The sequence below is a fragment of the Strix aluco genome, chromosome 8, assembly GCF_031877795.1.
Source record: "Strix aluco isolate bStrAlu1 chromosome 8, bStrAlu1.hap1, whole genome shotgun sequence".
NCBI classification, from domain to species: Eukaryota; Metazoa; Chordata; class Aves; order Strigiformes; family Strigidae; genus Strix; species Strix aluco.
This window is the reverse complement of record NC_133938.1, coordinates 131,545-152,309: the sequence shown is the minus strand read 5'-3', so window position 1 is coordinate 152,309 and position 20,765 is coordinate 131,545. Positions and strand designations below refer to the sequence as shown.

Sequence of the window (20,765 nt, the reverse complement as noted above, 5' to 3'; positions counted from 1 at the left end):
GCCCCTCCAGCCGACCAAGTGTTGCGTGTTGCAGGCAGCAAAGTGCTCGCTGGTGGGAGCGGCAAGGAGCACGGGGCTCCGCGGCTGCCCGGAGCAAAGACGGACCCTCCCGGGCTCTGCGGTCCCCTGCTGAGGACATCTCCCAGCCCAACGGGCCTCTCTGCTTTCCCTGCCGCCCGGCTCGCTGCCCGCTGGAGGGCAGGCTGGGGAGGAACTTTGTGCGGCGTCTCTTCTCGAAGGGACAGGCCCTGCCCAGGGAGCCTCGTGTGGATGCCGGGGGAGGAGAGCAGAGCACCGGTAGCCCAGAGGTGAGGAAAGGTGCAAACAGCCCCGCAGAGCCCGCGGGTCCCCAGGGTGTCATCGCTGCTGTGCAGCTCCGCCGCTGGCACCGGCTCTGCTCGGCCGTGCTGTCTGCTGCTGAGCGCGGCCGCCCCCCTGGCACAAAGCAGCTTTCCGTCTGTGCCCTGCTGCCTTCAGCACCCGCTGTGCTGCCGCCGGGGTGAAAACTCTCTCTGCAGTGTCTGCTGCCGGCGCTGCCGGGGCCGGGGAACGCGAGCCCTGTCCGCCCGGGGAGCAGTTGCCGCGTTGGGATGGTAGAAGGGGGCTGCTGCGGGCGTCATTTCTGCTGCCGGGAACTGCTCCGAGGGGCGGGATGGGGCGATGGCGCCGCCCGGCGGGTAAATGTCGGTACTGCAGCGCGGGGCCGGGCTGGCGGAGCGGCGCGGCTGTTTGTCGTGTTCTGTGCTGCCACCCTGTGGTTAAAGACGGGTACTGCAGCCCGCGTACCGCGCCCGCGCACGGCCGTGCCCGGGGTCATGCTCGGGAAGTGCCGCCCCCACTCCGTGCGCGCTGTCGGCGGGTGCTCGGAGCGCAAAGCGCGGAACGGCAGCGCCGGTGCCGCCCGTGAACAAGTGCCGGGGGCGATCAGCGGCAATAACGGTCAGTGCTGCTGCCTCTTGCCCTCTTCTAGAGGCTGCACTGAGGACACGCTGCCTGGCCTTAATCCCGGTCCTGCTCGCTAGAGTTACCGCGGCGGGGGGGGGGAGCGTGGGTCGGGCTGGAGGAGCCCCCGGGGCGGGCAGTGAGGCTGCGGGCAGCGGCCCCTCCCTGTCCGGGGAGGTACTGGAGGAGGAGCCGGTGCGAGCCGAGGGAGCAGCAGAGAGAAGGTGAGCGGGGCCGCGCGGTCGGTCGCCTGGCGGCTGCCGGGTAAAGCCGCGACGGGGGGGCCGCGCGGTGCGGCGGGACCGGCGGCAGAAGCCGCTCCGGGTCGGAGCCGGGCGGCGGCGGCGCTTCCCGGGGCCGCGCGAGGCCGGGCTTCCGGGTGCGTGGGCGGCGTGGCTGGCGCTGTAGTCACGTGAGCGGGGTTTCCGGTCAGCCCTGTTGGCTCCCCGGGGCACGCCGGGAGCTGTAGTTTTTGCGCACTCGGCTGCCCGACAGCTGCGTCGCTCCCGCGCGCGCGCGGCACGGCACAGTCCTCGCTACCGGCGCGGCCCCGTGGCGCAGCGCGAGGGGCGGTTTTGTGGCGGGTTCGTGCGGTTTCCCGCGGGCTGCCCGCGGCTCCCCCAGGACCGGTGTGCCCGTGCCCCGGCAGTGCGCATGCGCGGTGGCGTCTCCCGGAAGTGCCGCAATCCCCAAGCGCTTCCCAAAGCTGCCCGTGGGTCTCTGGGAGTGCAGGGCTGTGGGGTGGCTGCATTTCCTCACCCCACCCCCCCCACCCGTCGGCATCGCCCGTGGGGACTGCGGAGGGGGTCAGAGAGCAGACGGGGTGAGCTGTGCTGTGGGCCTGAAATGGAGGCAACGTTTTGCCTTCCTTTGGCTTGAGAACAGACACGTGTGGCTGATTGAGGGACTCAGAAACAGACGGAGTTGTGTGGTTTTGGGCTCAGAAACAGAGGTCAAGTCGTGCATTTTTGGGACTTGAGAAGAGGCTCAGCAGGCAGGTTTTTGGGCTCATAAAGAGGCATTAAGGCAGCTGGTTTGGGGGCCAAAAGCAGAATGCAGTTTGGCTGGTTTTGCAGGCAGGTGAGAGGTGGAGGGTTGTGGGAGGGCCCTGGGGGCTGCAGGGGAAAGGAGGGGGTGGGTGTCGGGGTGGCATGGGACCCCGAAGCTTGGGAGGCCGGCGTGCACCAGGCCAAACTCCACGTTTGCGGTGACTGGACGCGCACTGTCTTGCAGGTGATGGAGAGGAACCTGGTGAATGCAGGAGCATCCCAGTGAGATGATGTGCTCCTGATGAGGATGGATTCTGGAGCGTGCTCTCTGAAAGGTAAGTCAAGGGGCAAAAGCCGTGGGTAGGGTGGGGCCAGCAGAGGCTCTACCATCAGGGCTGTGGAGAGGGCTATTTAGGCTTCCTTAAGTCTGTGGGAAGAGAGCAGGGTCTGTCCCACAGGACGTGCATGTTCTGGCCTGTGTCTGTGTCCTCGTGTCATTTGTGGTGTCTGTGTTCTGTCTTGTGTGCGGTGCCTTCCCCCCGTCTCTGTGGTGCCCCGTGGGCTCTCTGCACGGCGCATGCACCTTGGTAGGTGTCCATGGGGTCTGTGATGCCTTGCTGCGCGGTGGGAGGTGGAAGGTGGGGCTCCGGCCACGTGCGATCTACAGCAATAATGGTCAGTGCTGTTTCTTTCCCTCTTCCAGAGGCCGTGCTGAGGCTGTGCTTGTCTGTTCCTGCCCTGGGGTGCCGTTGACTGCACCCACCTCGGGCTTGTGTGGGGTGTCTCTGCCCGGCCTTGCGCTTCTCACGGCACGGGGGCAAAAAGGGATAGGCGGAGCCCTTCCCGGCTGTGGACAGCGGACAGGAGCTGCCGCGGCTGAAGCTGGAGAGACCAGAGAAAGCGGAAGAAAGAGAAAATCAAGACCATCTGTGCAGCACCCGCCTCCCAGTGCAGGAAGAGAGAGCCTGCCTCTCTGCGTGAGGAAGGAGCCCTCTTCACAGTCAGACCGCCAGCGTGCACCCAGGGTCTGCGTGTGTCACCCCAAGCGCGGTACGGCCGCGTAGTGCGCGAGCAAGCGAGGCTGCGTGTGTCGGAAGCCTGGTCTTGTAAGAGGTGAGAGACACCCGCGTATTCTTTTAGGGTGAGGACAGCCAGGCGACTGGAGTTTCAGAAGAAGAAGAGGGGCAGGAGGAAGGAAGGAGAAAGAAGCATCTGACCCGTCAAATTCTCCCAGCAGTGCCGAGAACGAGAGCTGCGGTGAGTCCTGGGCCTTCAGGGCCCTGTCACACGTCTTGTGCGTCCCGGTCCTTTCCTGCCCGTCACCTGGACCTCTTTTTTCCATGCTGCTGTTATTTCTGCCGTCCCCGCCCCTTTCCTAGACCTCTCCTCTTCTTTATTCTTCTGTCCTGCTCCCCCTTCCTTTCTCACTTTCTCTCTCTTGTCCTACTGCTCCCTTTTCTCATTTCTCTCTGTGCTTTTGTCCTGCCTCTCCCTCCTTTTTTTCATCTTCCATCTCTGCGCTTAGTGTCGTCGCTTTTTAAATTTTCATTCTACGTCTTTTAGTTTGCTGTCGCTATTTCGTGTTTCCTTAGCGCTGCCGCTTTTTAAATTTTCTTTTCTGTGCCTCTGTTCTAGTTCAGTATCCTTGTGTGATCATTTTTTCCTTTATTTCACCAACACCTGTTGCTTTTAAAATGTTCTTTTTCCCTTCAGTGTCTTTTTAGTGAGTTTTTCTCTTTCCTTAATGCCTTCTCTGTCTTTTTAAATCGTCCCCTCTTTTGTTCGCTGTGGCTACTTTTTAGTTCCAGGGCGTGGTTGGACCAGATGAGCTGCAAGAGTTCCCTTCGCACCTCAAACCGTTCTGCAGTTCTGGAGTCACAGCTGTCACATCCAGGGCGGTGAGCTACCACAGGCCTGAGAAAGTTGCCCCAGGCTTCAAGGCCATCCCGAGCGCCTGCTGCTTTACTCCGGCTGCAGCGCTCCTGAAGAAGAGGAGAAGGTAATTTTGCAGTGGTCAGGGCTTTTAGGGCTCAGTGGTCGTGCTCAGTGGGTTGCGTGGTTGGGTGGTTTGAAGGGACAGTCCGAGAGGGCATCTGAAATGCCCTTGCAGGGTGGAGGGAGGCAGGAAAGCGGGGCGGGGGGGTTAGAGCTGGCAAGGGACTGCCCCGGGCTGGGGGGCGGTGTGCCCGTGGGTGCCAGTACCTCAGCTGCTGTGTCGGCATTGTGGGAGCCGTGGGGGTCATGGACTTTACTCTTTTACTCTGCCTCCCCCCAGAAAGCTCTGGCTGACGAAGTTATGCCACAACAGAGACTGCAGCCGTCAGCACCATGGGATGCTGATAATGACCAGCACAGGCCTCGCTGAACTGTCGTTTTCCCTGCTGCTTGCAATGGATCTGCAGTGGCCTCTGATTCATGGAAAAAGACTCTACAGCTCAAAATGGAGTTATAACGCAGGTATGTTTTACTCCGGCCGGGGTGCAAGGGGATTTCTCCACAAACCTTGCACACCAACAGCACTTTTTACCAAAACGTTACAGAGTGTGGATACACTTATTCACTGGATTACATAACACAAACATACATATGCATGAGTAAGGCTGGGTTAGTTCTAGAGGCTGGTGTCAGCAGTTTATGTTATCTTTGCACCTGTGCATTGCCTCCTGGGGGGGGGCGTGTCTTCGGGGTCTTTGGGAGGAAGGCTCGTAGTCTTTCTCACCTTGTTTTTTCCCCGGAGCATGCGCAGATTCTCTTAGCCAATTTCTTGAAAAACAAAAATGTTTTTCAGCTGGTTTACTCATGCTATCTTATTTAAGGGAAGCAATGAAACTTCTACCATCCGTATATGTCTATCTTTACTCATTACCGAGGCCCAACTAGTTAGAGCACACCTGTTCCTCGAGGACAAAAACATGATATTTTGCTGAACACTGCAGTTCTTGGTAGATTTTCACAGTAAACCGCTTTGTTTTGATGAACACAGCAGTCCTTGGTAAAATTCCACAGAACAGTCTGGGCAAGCAGGATTCTTAGCAATATTAAAAAATACTATAAGTAGTACTATAACTTGCTAGAAGTAAGTAAATAAGTTGCTAAGCAGCTTTCTATTGCAGATTTAGAAAAACGACAGATTACTTCCAGAACTCGCGGCCCCCCCCCCCCCCCCAATTTTCCTGTTTGGCCAGTCAGTAAACCAGAGGGGGAGGTGGCGTTGAACAGGCCATTATGGGCATTTAAGTGCTTAAGTACAGCCCCATTGTCAGCGGCAGACCCCAGCAATGCAGCCTTAACGACTAGGCTGCAAGTCCCTGCACGTCCTTGGCTGGTAGTGCTACATGTCAAAGACATGGTTTTTCCCTTAGGGGAAGAAGGCAAAACAAAAATTTGCATTTACATGGGAGGGTAGCCAGCATACCTTTACCAGACTCCCAGAGGGGGGTAGAAACAATCAGAAATGCCCCAATCTAGAAAAAAAATTACAACAGCTTTGTAATGGGTACTTTAGGATATTGGAGAAAACAGGTACCTGGATTCTCCATTGCCTGTCCACTGCATTGGCTTTTACAAAAAGGAAAACGGTGGAGTTGGCATTCAGAACATGAAGAAGCGATTAAAACTCTGATACTCGAATTAAAAACATATCTAAATTACAAATGCCTATTAATACTTGACCCACGAGCATTACAGCAGCCATTTAAACCTTCACCAATTGTAGATGCACCCCCCCTACCTCTAGCATGGGATGCTAGTGACAACAATGGAGTAAAAGAAACTCAGTACGAGATGGATTTATGCTGCATCCTAAGGGGTAACCTGTTCAGCCTTCCCCCCCCTCCGCCCCGAGACAGTTCTCTTTTCTTTCCTTGAAGAACATCGATGGTGGGAAAGCTTATCTGGATGGTCACCACCACCAACAGGACTCGGTCTGATTTTCCTAATTCTAACTTTATTATGTTTACTACTTCTAATAGTATTGTATATTAAGGTTTGGAGGATGGTTAAACAGATCACTCAGTTACAAAAGTATCCCTGTGTGTATACTTCCCTAAAATATTTTTTTTTTTAATAGCAGCTAATAAAACACAAAATTCGCTTCAGTTATAATTGGATTACGGCATTCGCTGCTTATAGGCAGAGAGGCAAGAGGCAACCACACCGCCACTCTCTGGACAAGATCAAGTACTGTAGCCCAGGTAATAGACTGTGAGGGCGGGAAAGTCCATGCGGGGGCGCAGCTGCCGCCTGAGGGGAAGGGGGCGGGACCCGCCTGTGGGAAGGGGAAGGGCGGGAAAGTCGCGCGCCGCTGTGAGGGGCGGAGCGGCCGCCTGAGGGGAAGGGGGCGGGTGCAGCCCCGCCAGACGCGACCAGGAGTCCGAGCAGAGGAGTGGCCGTCGCAGTCGTCTCTGCGGGAAGCACTGGAGCAGCAACTGGGTGAGTAAAGCCGATCTGTGAGTTTTTGGCGGGGTGGGGCGGGGCGGGGGGGGGGAGGGGCTGAGATTCGGGTGGTGCTGTGGCGAGCTCTGTCCGGGGGCCGGCGACCCTCTCAGACCCGACGGCGTCTTCTTGCCCTTGCAACAGCTGGTGGTGGAGCAGAAAGAAGAGACAAACATCGCGTGCAGAAGGACCCGCAAGACAAGAGAGAGCGGCAGGAGGAGCGGAGGAAGTCTGAGCAACAAGTGCAGGAAAGAGAAGGGCGCTCCGGGCAAAGCGCCGCTGTGAGGGGCGGAGCGGCCACCTGAGGGGAAGGGTAGTGGGACCTGTCTGGGGCGGGGGGGGAGTGCCGTCGCCGTGGGGGGGGGGAGAGCGGGGCGGGCGGGGGGTGGTGTGGAGCCGTCTGTGTGGGGGAGCACCGTCGCCGCCTGGGTGGGAGAGTGCCGTCGCCGCCGGAGGGGGGAGGGGTGGGGGAAAAGCGCCGTCGCCGTCCGAGGCGGTGGGGTCGCAGTCTGGGGCGGGGGGGAGCGCCGTCGCCGTGGGGGGGTGGAGAGCGTCGTCGCCGCGGGGCGGGCGGGGTGGTGTGGAGCCGTCTGTGTGGGGGAGCACGTCTGTGTGGGGGAGCACCGTCGCCGCCTGGGGTGGGGGGAAGCCGGCGCCCGGGGGGGGGGGAGCGCCGGCGCCGCCGGGGGGGGGAGGGGTGGGGGGGGAAGAGCGCCGTCGCCGTCCGACGCGGGGGGGTCGCAGTCTGGGACAGGGGAGCAGCGACATCGCCGTCTAAAGGCGGGAGCGGGGCGAGCACCGTCGCCGTAGGGGCTGAGGAGGGTCCAAGGCCCCGCTGGATGCAGCCAGGAGCCCGGAGCAGATGAGTGGCCGTCGCAGTCGTCCCTGCAGGGAGCATTGAAGCATCAACTGGGTGAGACAAGCTGATCTGTGAGGTTTTCTCGGAGGGGGGGGGGGTGTTGGGGTATGGGCGGGGGGGGGGCCGGCTTCCGTCTGTCCTCCCTGTGGGGAAGCTGGCGTTTGACCGTACTCTCCTTCCAAGCAGCAGCTCCTGAAGAAGAAAGAAGAAGTATTGTGAGGAGCGGCGGGCTGCAGAGAGGAGCGGGGCGAGAGAAGGGAGCTCTGGACAAAGGGGACCTCCCTGTTACCGGGGCTGCGGTCGCATGAGACCGTTGCCGGCGCTTCTGGTGTCCTGGCCGGCGCTGCGCTGGGTGACCTCCCTGTAAGCAGGGCTCGGGTCTCTGGTCTTTTGCCACCTTGCCCCACGGTTTGGCTGCCCGGAGAGAAGGGCGGCCCTGTCAGGAGAGTGAGCGGCGCTGTCTCCGCGCCGAGGGGGAAGTGGGGCTCTCCGGACCCCACGCCCGCCCTGTGAGCAGGGGAGGGCCGTTTTCCCGGCCCCGGCGGCTTTCTGGCTGCTGGCGGCCTGGCCAGCGTGACCCCCTGGAGTCGGGGCGTGTCACGGCATTTGTCCCTTGGCCACCCCGTGAAGCCCCGCGGCACGTTGAGTCCCTGCGGCCTGCGTGCGTCCTGGGAGGCAGGTCTGGGGCTCTGCTCTCCTGCTCGTGGGAAGGGATGGCTCCCCAGACACTGGCTGCACAGAGCTCGCTCTCTCTTCTGGGAAGTTTTGTTTGTCCCTGTCTGTGTGTGTGTCTGTGTGTGTGTGCCTGCCTGTGTCTGTGTCTGTGTCTGTGGGTGTGAGTGAGCGAGCGAGCGAATGAGCTTCTCGTTTAGGCCCCTGTTGAAATCACTGCAGCGTACTTAGCTTAAACTTCCCGGGAGGGAAAGAAGGGCTCTGTGCAGCAACAGGGGGTCGGTCCCCTCTGAGCCCGCGAGCGGAGGGCGAGTCCCGGCTTGCCCCTCCTTGCCCCTCCTTTCGAAGGAGAGAGCGAAGCCCCGAAGCCCCGTGGCTGTAGCGCGGCCAGCGTGCGACCCGCCTGTGTTCAGGGCCCGGGTCTCTGCCTGGGTGGCCGCCTGTCCTGGCTGGCGACCTGCCAGCGTGCCCGCCCCGTACTCGGGGCGGGTGCCACGAGGCGTGGAGCCCTCTGTCCCCAGGAGCCGCTCGGCCGCCCTGTAATCAGGGCTGGGCGGGCTGCTGTAGGCAGCCAGCAGAGGCTGCCCTGTAAGTCCGGGGCTGGCCAGTGAGTGACCTGCAGTGCCGGCAGCGGCTCGAGCCCCCTGTGTAAGCAGGGGCGCAGCTTCCTTGGCCGCCGCTTTTGTGTGCCCAGCTCCCCTTTGTCCAGAGTTCCCAACTCCGAGCCCAGCTCCAGCGCCGGCCGGCACTGCACGCGTGGCAGCCCCGGAGCGTCGATTGGGTGAGAAAAGCTGACCTGTGAGGTTTTTTTTGGGGGAGGCGGGGGGTGGTGGTGGTGTTAGGTTATACGGGGTTGCGGGTGGGAGGGCCTCTGGGATTCGGGTGGTGCTGTGGCGAGCTCTGTCTGGGGGCCGGTGTCCCTCTCAGACCTGACGGCGTCCTTCTGCCATTACAGGAGCTGGCGGAGAAGAAGGAAGAGCCAAACATCGCGTGCGGAAAGACCTTCAAAGGCAAGAGAGAGCGGGGGAGGAGCGGAGGAAGTCTGGGCAACAAGTGGAGGCAAAAGAAGGGCGCTCTGGGCAACAGGACCACCCTGTCCCTGGGCTCTGGTCGCGCAAGGGTGTCACCAGGACCTTTGGTGCCCTGGCCGGCATTGTGCCCTGGCCGGCTTTGTGCCGGGTGATCTCCCTGTAAGCGGGGCTCGGGTCTTTGGGTTTTTGCCGGCCTTTTGCCACGTTGCCCCATGGTTCGGCTGCCCGGGCAGGTGGCAAGCGTCTGAGGGGGTTGAGCAGCACCGTCTCCGCAGCCGAGGCGGGAAGCGGGGCTCCTAAAGCCCACCGTGGTGGTGAGCTGCAGTCAGGACGGCCAGCCCATAACTCGGGCGTAGATGGGAGCCTTGAAGTGCACGGGGCTCGTTGAGCGGGCCGAGCCAAGGGAGAACCCCCTGTAAGGAAGGCCGTGAGCATCCCCTGTGCTTAAGGGGAGGTGCTGGGAGGGACGAGGGACCCTCCCCTGTGAGCAGGCCGGTGTCCCTGGCCCCGGCCTTTCAGAGGCATGGGGCTGAGACGTGCAGGGCTGGGCGTGCCCTGCCCTAGCCCTAGCCCTAGCCCTAGCCCTCTTTCTGTGTGCTGTCAGCCCCAGGAGCAGCTTGGGAGGAAGAGAGGCGCGGGGGAAGGCAAGGAGGCTGGGAGGCAACGGTGCCTGCGAGCCGGGCCCAGGTCCGGCCCGGGCAGGCCTGGCAGTGCTTTGAGCTGGGCCAGCGCCCTGGAAGCAGGGCTGGGGCCTCTGCTCCGTCCTCCGGGTGGGGGAGCTGGCGCCTGACTGCACTCTCCTTCCAAGCAGTTCCTCTTGGAGAAGAAAGACGAGGCATCGTGAGGAGCGTTGGGCTGAAGAGAGGAGCGGGGCGAGAGAAGGGAGCTCTGGACAAAGGGGACCTCCCTGTTACCGGGGCTGCGGTGGCACGAGACCGTTGCCGGCGCTTCTGGTGTCCTGGCCGGCGCTGCGCTGGGTGACCTCCCTGTAAGCAGGGCTCGGGTCTCTGGTCTTTTGCCACCTTGCCCCACGGTTTGGCTGCCCGGAGAGAAGGGCGGCCCTGTCAGGAGAGTGAGCGGCGCTGTCTCCGCGCCGAGGGGGAAGTGGGGCTCTCCGGACCCCACGCCCGCCCTGTGAGCAGGGGAGGGCCGTTTTCCCGGCCCCGGCGGCTTTCTGGCTGCTGGCGGCCTGGCCAGCGTGACCCCCTGGAGTCGGGGCGTGTCACGGCATTTGTCCCTTGGCCACCCCGTGAAGCCCCGCGGCACGTTGAGTCCCTGCGGCCTGCGTGCGTCCTGGGAGGCAGGTCTGGGGCTCTGCTCTCCTGCTCGTGGGAAGGGATGGCTCCCCAGACACTGGCTGCACAGAGCTCGCTCTCTCTTCTGGGAAGTTTTGTTTGTCCCTGTCTGTGTGTGTGTCTGTGTGTGTGTGCCTGCCTGTGTCTGTGTCTGTGTCTGTGGGTGTGAGTGAGCGAGCGAGCGAATGAGCTTCTCGTTTAGGCCCCTGTTGAAATCACTGCAGCGTACTTAGCTTAAACTTCCCGGGAGGGAAAGAAGGGCTCTGTGCAGCAACAGGGGGTCGGTCCCCTCTGAGCCCGCGAGCGGAGGGCGAGTCCCGGCTTGCCCCTCCTTGCCCCTCCTTTCGAAGGAGAGAGCGAAGCCCCGAAGCCCCGTGGCTGTAGCGCGGCCAGCGTGCGACCCGCCTGTGTTCAGGGCCCGGGTCTCTGCCTGGGTGGCCGCCTGTCCTGGCTGGCGACCTGCCAGCGTGCCCGCCCCGTACTCGGGGCGGGTGCCACGAGGCGTGGAGCCCTCTGTCCCCAGGAGCCGCTCGGCCGCCCTGTAATCAGGGCTGGGCGGGCTGCTGTAGGCAGCCAGCAGAGGCTGCCCTGTAAGTCCGGGGCTGGCCAGTGAGTGACCTGCAGTGCCGGCAGCGGCTCGAGCCCCCTGTGTAAGCAGGGGCGCAGCTTCCTTGGCCGCCGCTTTTGTGTGCCCAGCTCCCCTTTGTCCAGAGTTCCCAACTCCGAGCCCAGCTCCAGCGCCGGCCGGCACTGCACGCGTGGCAGCCCCGGAGCGTCGATTGGGTGAGAAAAGCTGACCTGTGAGGTTTTTTTTGGGGGAGGCGGGGGGGGGTGGTGGTGGTGTTAGGTTATACGGGGTTGCGGGTGGGAGGGCCTCTGGGATTCGGGTGGTGCTGTGGCGAGCTCTGTCTGGGGGCCGGTGTCCCTCTCAGACCTGACGGCGTCCTTCTGCCATTACAGGAGCTGGCGGAGAAGAAGGAAGAGCCAAACATCGCGTGCGGAAAGACCTTCAAAGGCAAGAGAGAGCGGGGGAGGAGCGGAGGAAGTCTGGGCAACAAGTGGAGGCAAAAGAAGGGCGCTCTGGGCAACAGGACCACCCTGTCCCTGGGCTCTGGTCGCGCAAGGGTGTCACCAGGACCTTTGGTGCCCTGGCCGGCATTGTGCCCTGGCCGGCTTTGTGCCGGGTGATCTCCCTGTAAGCGGGGCTCGGGTCTTTGGGTTTTTGCCGGCCTTTTGCCACGTTGCCCCATGGTTCGGCTGCCCGGGCAGGTGGCAAGCGTCTGAGGGGGTTGAGCAGCACCGTCTCCGCAGCCGAGGCGGGAAGCGGGGCTCCTAAAGCCCACCGTGGTGGTGAGCTGCAGTCAGGACGGCCAGCCCATAACTCGGGCGTAGATGGGAGCCTTGAAGTGCACGGGGCTCGTTGAGCGGGCCGAGCCAAGGGAGAACCCCCTGTAAGGAAGGCCGTGAGCATCCCCTGTGCTTAAGGGGAGGTGCTGGGAGGGACGAGGGACCCTCCCCTGTGAGCAGGCCGGTGTCCCTGGCCCCGGCCTTTCAGAGGCATGGGGCTGAGACGTGCAGGGCTGGGCGTGCCCTGCCCTAGCCCTAGCCCTAGCCCTAGCCCTCTTTCTGTGTGCTGTCAGCCCCAGGAGCAGCTTGGGAGGAAGAGAGGCGCGGGGGAAGGCAAGGAGGCTGGGAGGCAACGGTGCCTGCGAGCCGGGCCCAGGTCCGGCCCGGGCAGGCCTGGCAGTGCTTTGAGCTGGGCCAGCGCCCTGGAAGCAGGGCTGGGGCCTCTGCTCCGTCCTCCGGGTGGGGGAGCTGGCGCCTGACTGCACTCTCCTTCCAAGCAGTTCCTCTTGGAGAAGAAAGACGAGGCATCGTGAGGAGCGTTGGGCTGAAGAGAGGAGCGGGGCGAGAGAAGGGAGCTCTGGACAAAGGGGACCTCCCTGTTACCGGGGCTGCGGTCGCACGAGACCGTTGCCGGCGCTTCTGGTGTCCTGGCCGGCGCTGCGCTGGGTGACCTCCCTGTAAGCAGGGCTCGGGTCTCTGGTCTTTTGCCACCTTGCCCCACGGTTTGGCTGCCCGGAGAGAAGGGCGGCCCTGTCAGGAGAGTGAGCGGCGCTGTCTCCGCGCCGAGGGGGAAGTGGGGCTCTCCGGACCCCACGCCCGCCCTGTGAGCAGGGGAGGGCCGTTTTCCCGGCCCCGGCGGCTTTCTGGCTGCTGGCGGCCTGGCCAGCGTGACCCCCTGGAGTCGGGGCGTGTCACGGCATTTGTCCCTTGGCCACCCCGTGAAGCCCCGCGGCACGTTGAGTCCCTGCGGCCTGCGTGCGTCCTGGGAGGCAGGTCTGGGGCTCTGCTCTCCTGCTCGTGGGAAGGGATGGCTCCCCAGACACTGGCTGCACAGAGCTCGCTCTCTCTTCTGGGAAGTTTTGTTTGTCCCTGTCTGTGTGTGTGTCTGTGTGTGTGTGCCTGCCTGTGTCTGTGTCTGTGTCTGTGGGTGTGAGTGAGCGAGCGAGCGAATGAGCTTCTCGTTTAGGCCCCTGTTGAAATCACTGCAGCGTACTTAGCTTAAACTTCCCGGGAGGGAAAGAAGGGCTCTGTGCAGCAACAGGGGGTCGGTCCCCTCTGAGCCCGCGAGCGGAGGGCGAGTCCCGGCTTGCCCCTCCTTGCCCCTCCTTTCGAAGGAGAGAGCGAAGCCCCGAAGCCCCGTGGCTGTAGCGCGGCCAGCGTGCGACCCGCCTGTGTTCAGGGCCCGGGTCTCTGCCTGGGTGGCCGCCTGTCCTGGCTGGCGACCTGCCAGCGTGCCCGCCCCGTACTCGGGGCGGGTGCCACGAGGCGTGGAGCCCTCTGTCCCCAGGAGCCGCTCGGCCGCCCTGTAATCAGGGCTGGGCGGGCTGCTGTAGGCAGCCAGCAGAGGCTGCCCTGTAAGTCCGGGGCTGGCCAGTGAGTGACCTGCAGTGCCGGCAGCGGCTCGAGCCCCCTGTGTAAGCAGGGGCGCAGCTTCCTTGGCCGCCGCTTTTGTGTGCCCAGCTCCCCTTTGTCCAGAGTTCCCAACTCCGAGCCCAGCTCCAGCGCCGGCCGGCACTGCACGCGTGGCAGCCCCGGAGCGTCGATTGGGTGAGAAAAGCTGACCTGTGAGGTTTTTTTTGGGGGAGGCGGGGGGTGGTGGTGGTGTTAGGTTATACGGGGTTGCGGGTGGGAGGGCCTCTGGGATTCGGGTGGTGCTGTGGCGAGCTCTGTCTGGGGGCCGGTGTCCCTCTCAGACCTGACGGCGTCCTTCTGCCATTACAGGAGCTGGCGGAGAAGAAGGAAGAGCCAAACATCGCGTGCGGAAAGACCTTCAAAGGCAAGAGAGAGCGGGGGAGGAGCGGAGGAAGTCTGGGCAACAAGTGGAGGCAAAAGAAGGGCGCTCTGGGCAACAGGACCACCCTGTCCCTGGGCTCTGGTCGCGCAAGGGTGTCACCAGGACCTTTGGTGCCCTGGCCGGCATTGTGCCCTGGCCGGCTTTGTGCCGGGTGATCTCCCTGTAAGCGGGGCTCGGGTCTTTGGGTTTTTGCCGGCCTTTTGCCACGTTGCCCCATGGTTCGGCTGCCCGGGCAGGTGGCAAGCGTCTGAGGGGGTTGAGCAGCACCGTCTCCGCAGCCGAGGCGGGAAGCGGGGCTCCTAAAGCCCACCGTGGTGGTGAGCTGCAGTCAGGACGGCCAGCCCATAACTCGGGCGTAGATGGGAGCCTTGAAGTGCACGGGGCTCGTTGAGCGGGCCGAGCCAAGGGAGAACCCCCTGTAAGGAAGGCCGTGAGCATCCCCTGTGCTTAAGGGGAGGTGCTGGGAGGGACGAGGGACCCTCCCCTGTGAGCAGGCCGGTGTCCCTGGCCCCGGCCTTTCAGAGGCATGGGGCTGAGACGTGCAGGGCTGGGCGTGCCCTGCCCTAGCCCTAGCCCTAGCCCTAGCCCTCTTTCTGTGTGCTGTCAGCCCCAGGAGCAGCTTGGGAGGAAGAGAGGCGCGGGGGAAGGCAAGGAGGCTGGGAGGCAACGGTGCCTGCGAGCCGGGCCCAGGTCCGGCCCGGGCAGGCCTGGCAGTGCTTTGAGCTGGGCCAGCGCCCTGGAAGCAGGGCTGGGGCCTCTGCTCCGTCCTCCGGGTGGGGGAGCTGGCGCCTGACTGCACTCTCCTTCCAAGCAGTTCCTCTTGGAGAAGAAAGACGAGGCATCGTGAGGAGCGTTGGGCTGAAGAGAGGAGCGGGGCGAGAGAAGGGAGCTCTGGACAAAGGGGACCTCCCTGTTACCGGGGCTGCGGTCACACGAGACCGTTGCCGGCGCTTCTGGTGTCCTGGCCGGCGCTGCGCTGGGTGACCTCCCTGTAAGCAGGGCTCGGGTCTCTGGTCTTTTGCCACCTTGCCCCACGGTTTGGCTGCCCGGAGAGAAGGGCGGCCCTGTCAGGAGAGTGAGCGGCGCTGTCTCCGCGCCGAGGGGGAAGTGGGGCTCTCCGGACCCCACGCCCGCCCTGTGAGCAGGGGAGGGCCGTTTTCCCGGCCCCGGCGGCTTTCTGGCTGCTGGCGGCCTGGCCAGCGTGACCCCCTGGAGTCGGGGCGTGTCACGGCATTTGTCCCTTGGCCACCCCGTGAAGCCCCGCGGCACGTTGAGTCCCTGCGGCCTGCGTGCGTCCTGGGAGGCAGGTCTGGGGCTCTGCTCTCCTGCTCGTGGGAAGGGATGGCTCCCCAGACACTGGCTGCACAGAGCTCGCTCTCTCTTCTGGGAAGTTTTGTTTGTCCCTGTCTGTGTGTGTGTCTGTGTGTGTGTGCCTGCCTGTGTCTGTGTCTGTGTCTGTGGGTGTGAGTGAGCGAGCGAGCGAATGAGCTTCTCGTTTAGGCCCCTGTTGAAATCACTGCAGCGTACTTAGCTTAAACTTCCCGGGAGGGAAAGAAGGGCTCTGTGCAGCAACAGGGGGTCGGTCCCCTCTGAGCCCGCGAGCGGAGGGCGAGTCCCGGCTTGCCCCTCCTTGCCCCTCCTTTCGAAGGAGAGAGCGAAGCCCCGAAGCCCCGTGGCTGTAGCGCGGCCAGCGTGCGACCCGCCTGTGTTCAGGGCCCGGGTCTCTGCCTGGGTGGCCGCCTGTCCTGGCTGGCGACCTGCCAGCGTGCCCGCCCCGTACTCGGGGCGGGTGCCACGAGGCGTGGAGCCCTCTGTCCCCAGGAGCCGCTCGGCCGCCCTGTAATCAGGGCTGGGCGGGCTGCTGTAGGCAGCCAGCAGAGGCTGCCCTGTAAGTCCGGGGCTGGCCAGTGAGTGACCTGCAGGCCCGGGCACTCTGCAGTGCCGGCAGCGGCTCGAGCCCCCTGTGTAAGCAGGGGCGCAGCTTCCTTGGCCGCCGCTTTTGTGTGCCCAGCTCCCCTTTGTCCAGAGTTCCCAACTCCGAGCCCAGCTCCAGCGCCGGCCGGCACTGCACGCGTGGCAGCCCCGGAGCGTCGATTGGGTGAGAAAAGCTGACCTGTGAGGTTTTTTTTGGGGGAGGCGGGGGGTGGTGGTGGTGTTAGGTTATACGGGGTTGCGGGTGGGAGGGCCTCTGGGATTCGGGTGGTGCTGTGGCGAGCTCTGTCCGGGGGCCGGTGTCCCTCTCAGACCTGACGGCGTCCTTCTGCCATTACAGGAGCTGGCGGAGAAGAAGGAAGAGCCAAACATCGCGTGCGGAAAGACCTTCAAAGGCAAGAGAGAGCGGGGGGAGGAGCGGAGGAAGTCTGGGCAACAAGTGGAGGCAAAAGAAGGGCGCTCTGGGCAACAGGACCACCCTGTCCCTGGTCTCTGGTCGCGCAAGGGTGTCACCAGGACCTTTGGTGCCCTGGCTGGCATTGTGCCCTGGCCGGCTTTGTGCCGGGTGATCTCCCTGTAAGCGGGGCTCGGGTCTTTGGGTTTTTGCCGGCCTTTTGCCACGTTGCCCCATGGTTCGGCTGCCCGGGCAGGTGGCAAGCGTCTGAGGGGGTTGAGCAGCACCGTCTCCGCAGCCGAGGCGGGAAGCGGGGCTCCTAAAGCCCACCGTGGTGGTGAGCTGCAGTCAGGACGGCCAGCCCATAACTCGGGCGTAGATGGGAGCCTTGAAGTGCACGGGGCTCGTTGAGCGGGCCGAGCCAAGGGAGAACCCCCTGTAAGGAAGGCCGTGAGCATCCCCTGTGCTTAAGGGGAGGTGCTGGGAGGGACGAGGGACCCTCCCCTGTGAGCAGGCCGGTGTCCCTGGCCCCGGCCTTTCAGAGGCGTGGGGCTGAGACGTGCAGGGCTGGGCGTGCCCTGCCCTAGCCCTCTTTCTGTGTGCTGTCAGCCCCAGGAGCAGCTTGGGAGGAAGAGAGGCGCGGGGGAAGGCAAGGAGGCTGGGAGGCAACGGTGCCTGCGAGCCGGGCCCAGGTCCGGCCCGGGCAGGCCTGGCAGTGCTTTGAGCTGGGCCAGCGCCCTGGAAGCAGGGCTGGGGCCTCTGCTCCGTCCTCCGGGTGGGGGAGCTGGCGCCTGACTGCACTCTCCTTCCAAGCAGTTCCTCTTGGAGAAGAAAGACGAGGCATCGTGAGGAGCGTTGGGCTGAAGAGAGGAGCGGGGCGAGAGAAGGGAGCTCTGGACAAAGGGGACCTCCCTGTTACCGGGGCTGCGGTCGCACGAGACCGTTGCCGGCGCTTCTGGTGTCCTGGCCGGCGCTGCGCTGGGTGACCTCCCTGTAAGCAGGGCTCGGGTCTCTGGTCTTTTGCCACCTTGCCGCACGGTTTGGCTGCCCGGAGAGAAGGGCGGCCCTGTCAGGAGAGTGAGCGGCGCTGTCTCCGCGCCGAGGGGGAAGTGGGGCTCTCCGGACCCCACGCCCGCCCTGTGAGCAGGGGAGGGCCGTTTTCCCGGCCCCGGCGGCTTTCTGGCTGCTGGCGGCCTGGCCAGCGTGACCCCCTGGAGTCGGGGCGTGTCACGGCATTTGTCCCTTGGCCACCCCGTGAAGCCCCGCGGCACGTTGAGTCCCTGCGGCCTGCGTGCGTCCTGGGAGGCAGGTCTGGGGCTCTGCTCTCCTGCTCGTGGGAAGGGATGGCTCCCCAGACACTGGCTGCACAGAGCTCGCTCTCTCTTCTGGGAAGTTTTGTTTGTCCCTGTCTGTGTGTGTGTGCCTGCCTGTGTCTGTGTCTGTGTCTGTGGGTGTGAGTGAGCGAGCGAGCGAATGAGCTTCTCGTTTAGGCCCCTGTTGAAATCACTGCAGCGTACTTAGCTTAAACTTCCCGGGAGGGAAAGAAGGGCTCTGTGCAGCAACAGGGGGTCGGTCCCCTCTGAGCCCGCGAGCGGAGGGCGAGTCCCGGCTTGCCCCTCCTTGCCCCTCCTTTCGAAGGAGAGAGCGAAGCCCCGAAGCCCCGTGGCTGTAGCGCGGCCAGCGTGCGACCCGCCTGTGTTCAGGGCCCGGGTCTCTGCCTGGGTGGCCACCTGTCCTGGCTGGCGACCTGCCAGCGTGCCCGCCCCGTACTCGGGGCGAGTGCCAGGAGCCGTGGAGCCCTCTGTCCCCAGGAGCCGCTCGGCCGCCCTGTAATCAGGGCTGGGCGGGCTGCTGTAGGCAGCCAGCAGAGGCTGCCCTGTAAGTCCGGGGCTGGCCAGTGAGTGACCTGCAGTGCCGGCAGCGGCTCGAGCCCCCTGTGTAAGCAGGGGCGCAGCTTCCTTGGCCGCCGCTTTTGTGTGCCCAGCTCCCCTTTGTCCAGAGTTCCCAACTCCGAGCCCAGCTCCAGCGCCGGCCGGCACTGCACGCGTGGCAGCCCCGGAGCGTCGATTGGGTGAGAAAAGCTGACCTGTGAGGTTTTTTTTGGGGGAGGCGGGGGGTGGTGGTGGTGTTAGGTTATACGGGGTTGCGGGTGGGAGGGCCTCTGGGATTCGGGTGGTGCTGTGGCGAGCTCTGTCTGGGGGCCGGTGTCCCTCTCAGACCTGACGGCGTCCTTCTGCCATTACAGGAGCTGGCGGAGAAGAAGGAAGAGCCAAACATCGCGTGCGGAAAGACCTTCAAAGGCAAGAGAGAGCGGGGGGAGGAGCGGAGGAAGTCTGGGCAACAAGTGGAGGCAAAAGAAGGGCGCTCTGGGCAACAGGACCACCCTGTCCCTGGTCTCTGGTCGCGCAAGGGTGTCACCAGGACCTTTGGTGCCCTGGCCGGCATTGTGCCCTGGCCGGCTTTGTGCCGGGTGATCTCCCTGTAAGCGGGGCTCGGGTCTTTGGGTTTTTGCCGGCCTTTTGCCACGTTGCCCCATGGTTCGGCTGCCCGGGCAGGTGGCAAGCGTCTGAGGGGGTTGAGCAGCACCGTCTCCGCAGCCGAGGCGGGAAGCGGGGCTCCTAAAGCCCACCGTGGTGGTGAGCTGCAGTCAGGACGGCCAGCCCATAACTCGGGCGTAGATGGGAGCCTTGAAGTGCACGGGGCTCGTTGAGCGGGCCGAGCCAAGGGAGAACCCCCTGTAAGGAAGGCCGTGAGCATCCCCTGTGCTTAAGGGGAGGTGCTGGGAGGGACGAGGGACCCTCCCCTGTGAGCAGGCCGGTGTCCCTGGCCCCGGCCTTTCAGAGGCGTGGGGCTGAGACGTGCAGGGCTGGGCGTGCCCTGCCCTAGCCCTAGCCCTAGCCCTCTTTCTGTGTGCTGTCAGCCCCAGGAGCAGCTTGGGAGGAAGAGAGGCGCGGGGGAAGGCAGGAGGCTGGGAGGCAACGGTGCCTGCGAGCCGGGCCCAGGTCCGGCCCGGGCAGGCCTGGCAGTGCTTTGAGCTGGGCCAGCGCCCTGGAAGCAGGGCTGGGGCCTCTGCTCCGTCCTCCGGGTGGGGGAGCTGGCGCCTGACTGCACTCTCCTTCCAAGCAGTTCCTCTTGGAGAAGAAAGACGAGGCATCGTGAGGAGCGTTGGGCTGAAGAGAGGAGCGGGGCGAGAGAAGGGAGCTCTGGACAAAGGGGACCTCCCTGTTACCGGGGCTGCGGTCGCACGAGACCGTTACCGGCGCTTCTGGTGTCCTGGCCGGCGCTGCGCTGGGTGACCTCCCTGTAAGCAGGGCTCGGGTCTCTGGTCTTTTGCCACCTTGCCCCACGGTTTGGCTGCCCGGAGAGAAGGGCGGCCCTGTCAGGAGAGTGAGCGGCGCTGTCTCCGCGCCGAGGGGGAAGTGGGGCTCTCCGGACCCCACGCCCGCCCTGTGAGCAGGGGAGGGCCGTTTTCCCGGCCCCGGCGGCTTTCTGGCTGCTGGCGGCCTGGCCAGCGTGACCCCCTGGAGTCGGGGCGTGTCACGGCATTTGTCCCTTGGCCACCCCGTGAAGCCCCGCGGCACGTTGAGTCCCTGCGGCCTGCGTGCGTCCTGGGAGGCAGGTCTGGGGCTCTGCTCTCCTCCTCGTGGGAAGGGATGGCTCCCCAGACTCTGGCTGCACAGAGCTCGCTCTCTCTTCCGGGAAGTTTTGTTTGTCCCTGTCTGTGTGTGTGTGCCTGCCTGTGTCTGTGTCTGTGGGTGTGAGTGAGCGAGCGAATGAGCTTCTTGTTTAGGCCCCTGTTGAAATCACTGCAGCGTACTTAGCTTAAACTTCCCGGGAGGGAAAGAAGGGCTCTGTGCAGCAACAGGGGGTCGGTCCCCTCTGAGCCCGCGAGCGGAGGGCGAGTCCCGGCTTGCCCCTCCTTGCCCCTCCTTTCGAAGGAGAGAGTGAAGCCCCGTGGCTGTAGCGCGGCCAGTGTGCGACCCACCTGTGTTCAGGGCCCGGGTCTCTGCCTGGGTGGCCGCCTGTCCTGGCTGGCGACCTGCCAGCGTGCCCGCCCCGTACTCGGGGCGAGTGCCACGAGCCGTGGAGCCCTCTGTCCCCAGGAGCCGCTCGGCCGCCCTGTAATCAGGGCTGGGCGGGCTGCTGTAGGCAGCCAGCAGAGGCTGCCCTGTAAGTCCGGGGCTGGCCAGTGAGTGACCTGCAGGCCCGGGCACTCTGCAGTGCTGGCAGCGGCTCGAGCCCCCTGTGTAAGCAGGGGCGCAGCTTCCTTGGCCGCCGCTTTTGTGTGCCCAGCTCCCCTTTGTCCAGAGTTCCCAACTCCGAGCCCAGCTCCAGCGCCGGCCGGCACTGCACGCGTGGCAGCCCTGGAGCGTCGATTGGGTGAGAAAAGCTGATCTGTGAGGTTTTTTTTTTTGGGGGGGGGAGTGGTGGTGTTAGGTTATATGGGGTTGCGGGTGGGAGGGCGTCTGGGATTCGGGTGGTGCTGTGGCGAGCTCTGTCCGGGGGCCGGTGTCCCTCTCAGACCCGACGGCGTCCTTCTGCCCTTGCAGCAGCTGGTGGTGAACAAGGAAGAGACGACCATCGCGTGCAGAAGGACCTGCAAAGGTAAGAGCGAGCGGGGGATGAGCGGCAGCGGGCTGCCGAAGAAGCGAGAGAAAGCAGTCCTCAAGCATCCCTGCCCCTTTGGGGATGTTTTCTGTGCCTCTCAAGCAGGTACTTGGTTCTTGGCAGTTCCCCAGAGTTTTAGAAACTGCTCCAAATCCACCTGAAGTTGACTCCCTGAAGTTGTCAGGAAACTCCCTTTTTTAGTTTGGTGTGGCCGCACCAGCTGTGGGGAGAGGGAGGGCTCTGCAGCC

At 63.9% G+C, this 20,765-nt stretch overlaps 1 protein-coding gene and 3 long non-coding RNA genes across 4 annotated transcripts; all 4 read left to right on the top strand.

Moving 5' to 3' along the window:
* Positions 1 to 815: 815 nt before the first annotated feature.
* On the top strand, positions 816 to 6,035 carry LOC141926763 (uncharacterized). Its single transcript, XM_074833153.1, has 7 exons — positions 816 to 939; positions 1,376 to 1,522; positions 1,592 to 1,654; positions 2,956 to 2,981; positions 3,072 to 3,188; positions 3,734 to 3,930; positions 4,207 to 6,035. Exons 1-7 carry the CDS (start codon positions 816 to 818, stop codon positions 4,502 to 4,504), a joined length of 972 nt encoding a protein of 323 aa, XP_074689254.1. The 3' UTR covers positions 4,505 to 6,035.
* Positions 6,036 to 8,518: 2,483 nt separating this feature from the next.
* LOC141926272 (uncharacterized) lies at positions 8,519 to 9,858 on the top strand. Its single transcript, XR_012624085.1, has 3 exons — positions 8,519 to 8,677; positions 8,852 to 8,906; positions 9,739 to 9,858. It is a non-coding gene; the product is annotated as an uncharacterized LOC141926272 (long non-coding RNA).
* A 988-nt stretch (positions 9,859 to 10,846) lies between these two features.
* Positions 10,847 to 13,171, top strand: LOC141926271 (uncharacterized). Its single transcript, XR_012624084.1, has 3 exons — positions 10,847 to 11,005; positions 11,183 to 11,237; positions 12,070 to 13,171. It is a non-coding gene; the product is annotated as an uncharacterized LOC141926271 (long non-coding RNA).
* A 6-nt stretch (positions 13,172 to 13,177) lies between these two features.
* Positions 13,178 to 16,940, top strand: LOC141926270 (uncharacterized). The gene is made up of 5 exons (XR_012624083.1): positions 13,178 to 13,336; positions 13,511 to 13,565; positions 14,398 to 15,681; positions 15,856 to 15,910; positions 16,726 to 16,940. It is a non-coding gene; the product is annotated as an uncharacterized LOC141926270 (long non-coding RNA).
* Positions 16,941 to 20,765: the final 3,825 nt, after the last annotated feature.

Excerpts from the sequence above, each read along its gene's own strand:
- LOC141926763 (XM_074833153.1), top strand. The coding sequence starts at position 816 with ATGCTCGGGAAGTGCCGCCCCCACTCCGTGCGCGCTGTCGGCGGGTGC. Across the intron at positions 1,655-2,955 it reads AGCGCTTCCCAAAGCTGCCC|GGTCTGCGTGTGTCACCCCA; the intron begins GTGGGTCTCTGG and ends GCGTGCACCCAG. Across the intron at positions 2,982-3,071 it reads CGTGTGTCACCCCAAGCGCG|GGTGAGGACAGCCAGGCGAC; the intron begins GTACGGCCGCGT and ends GTATTCTTTTAG.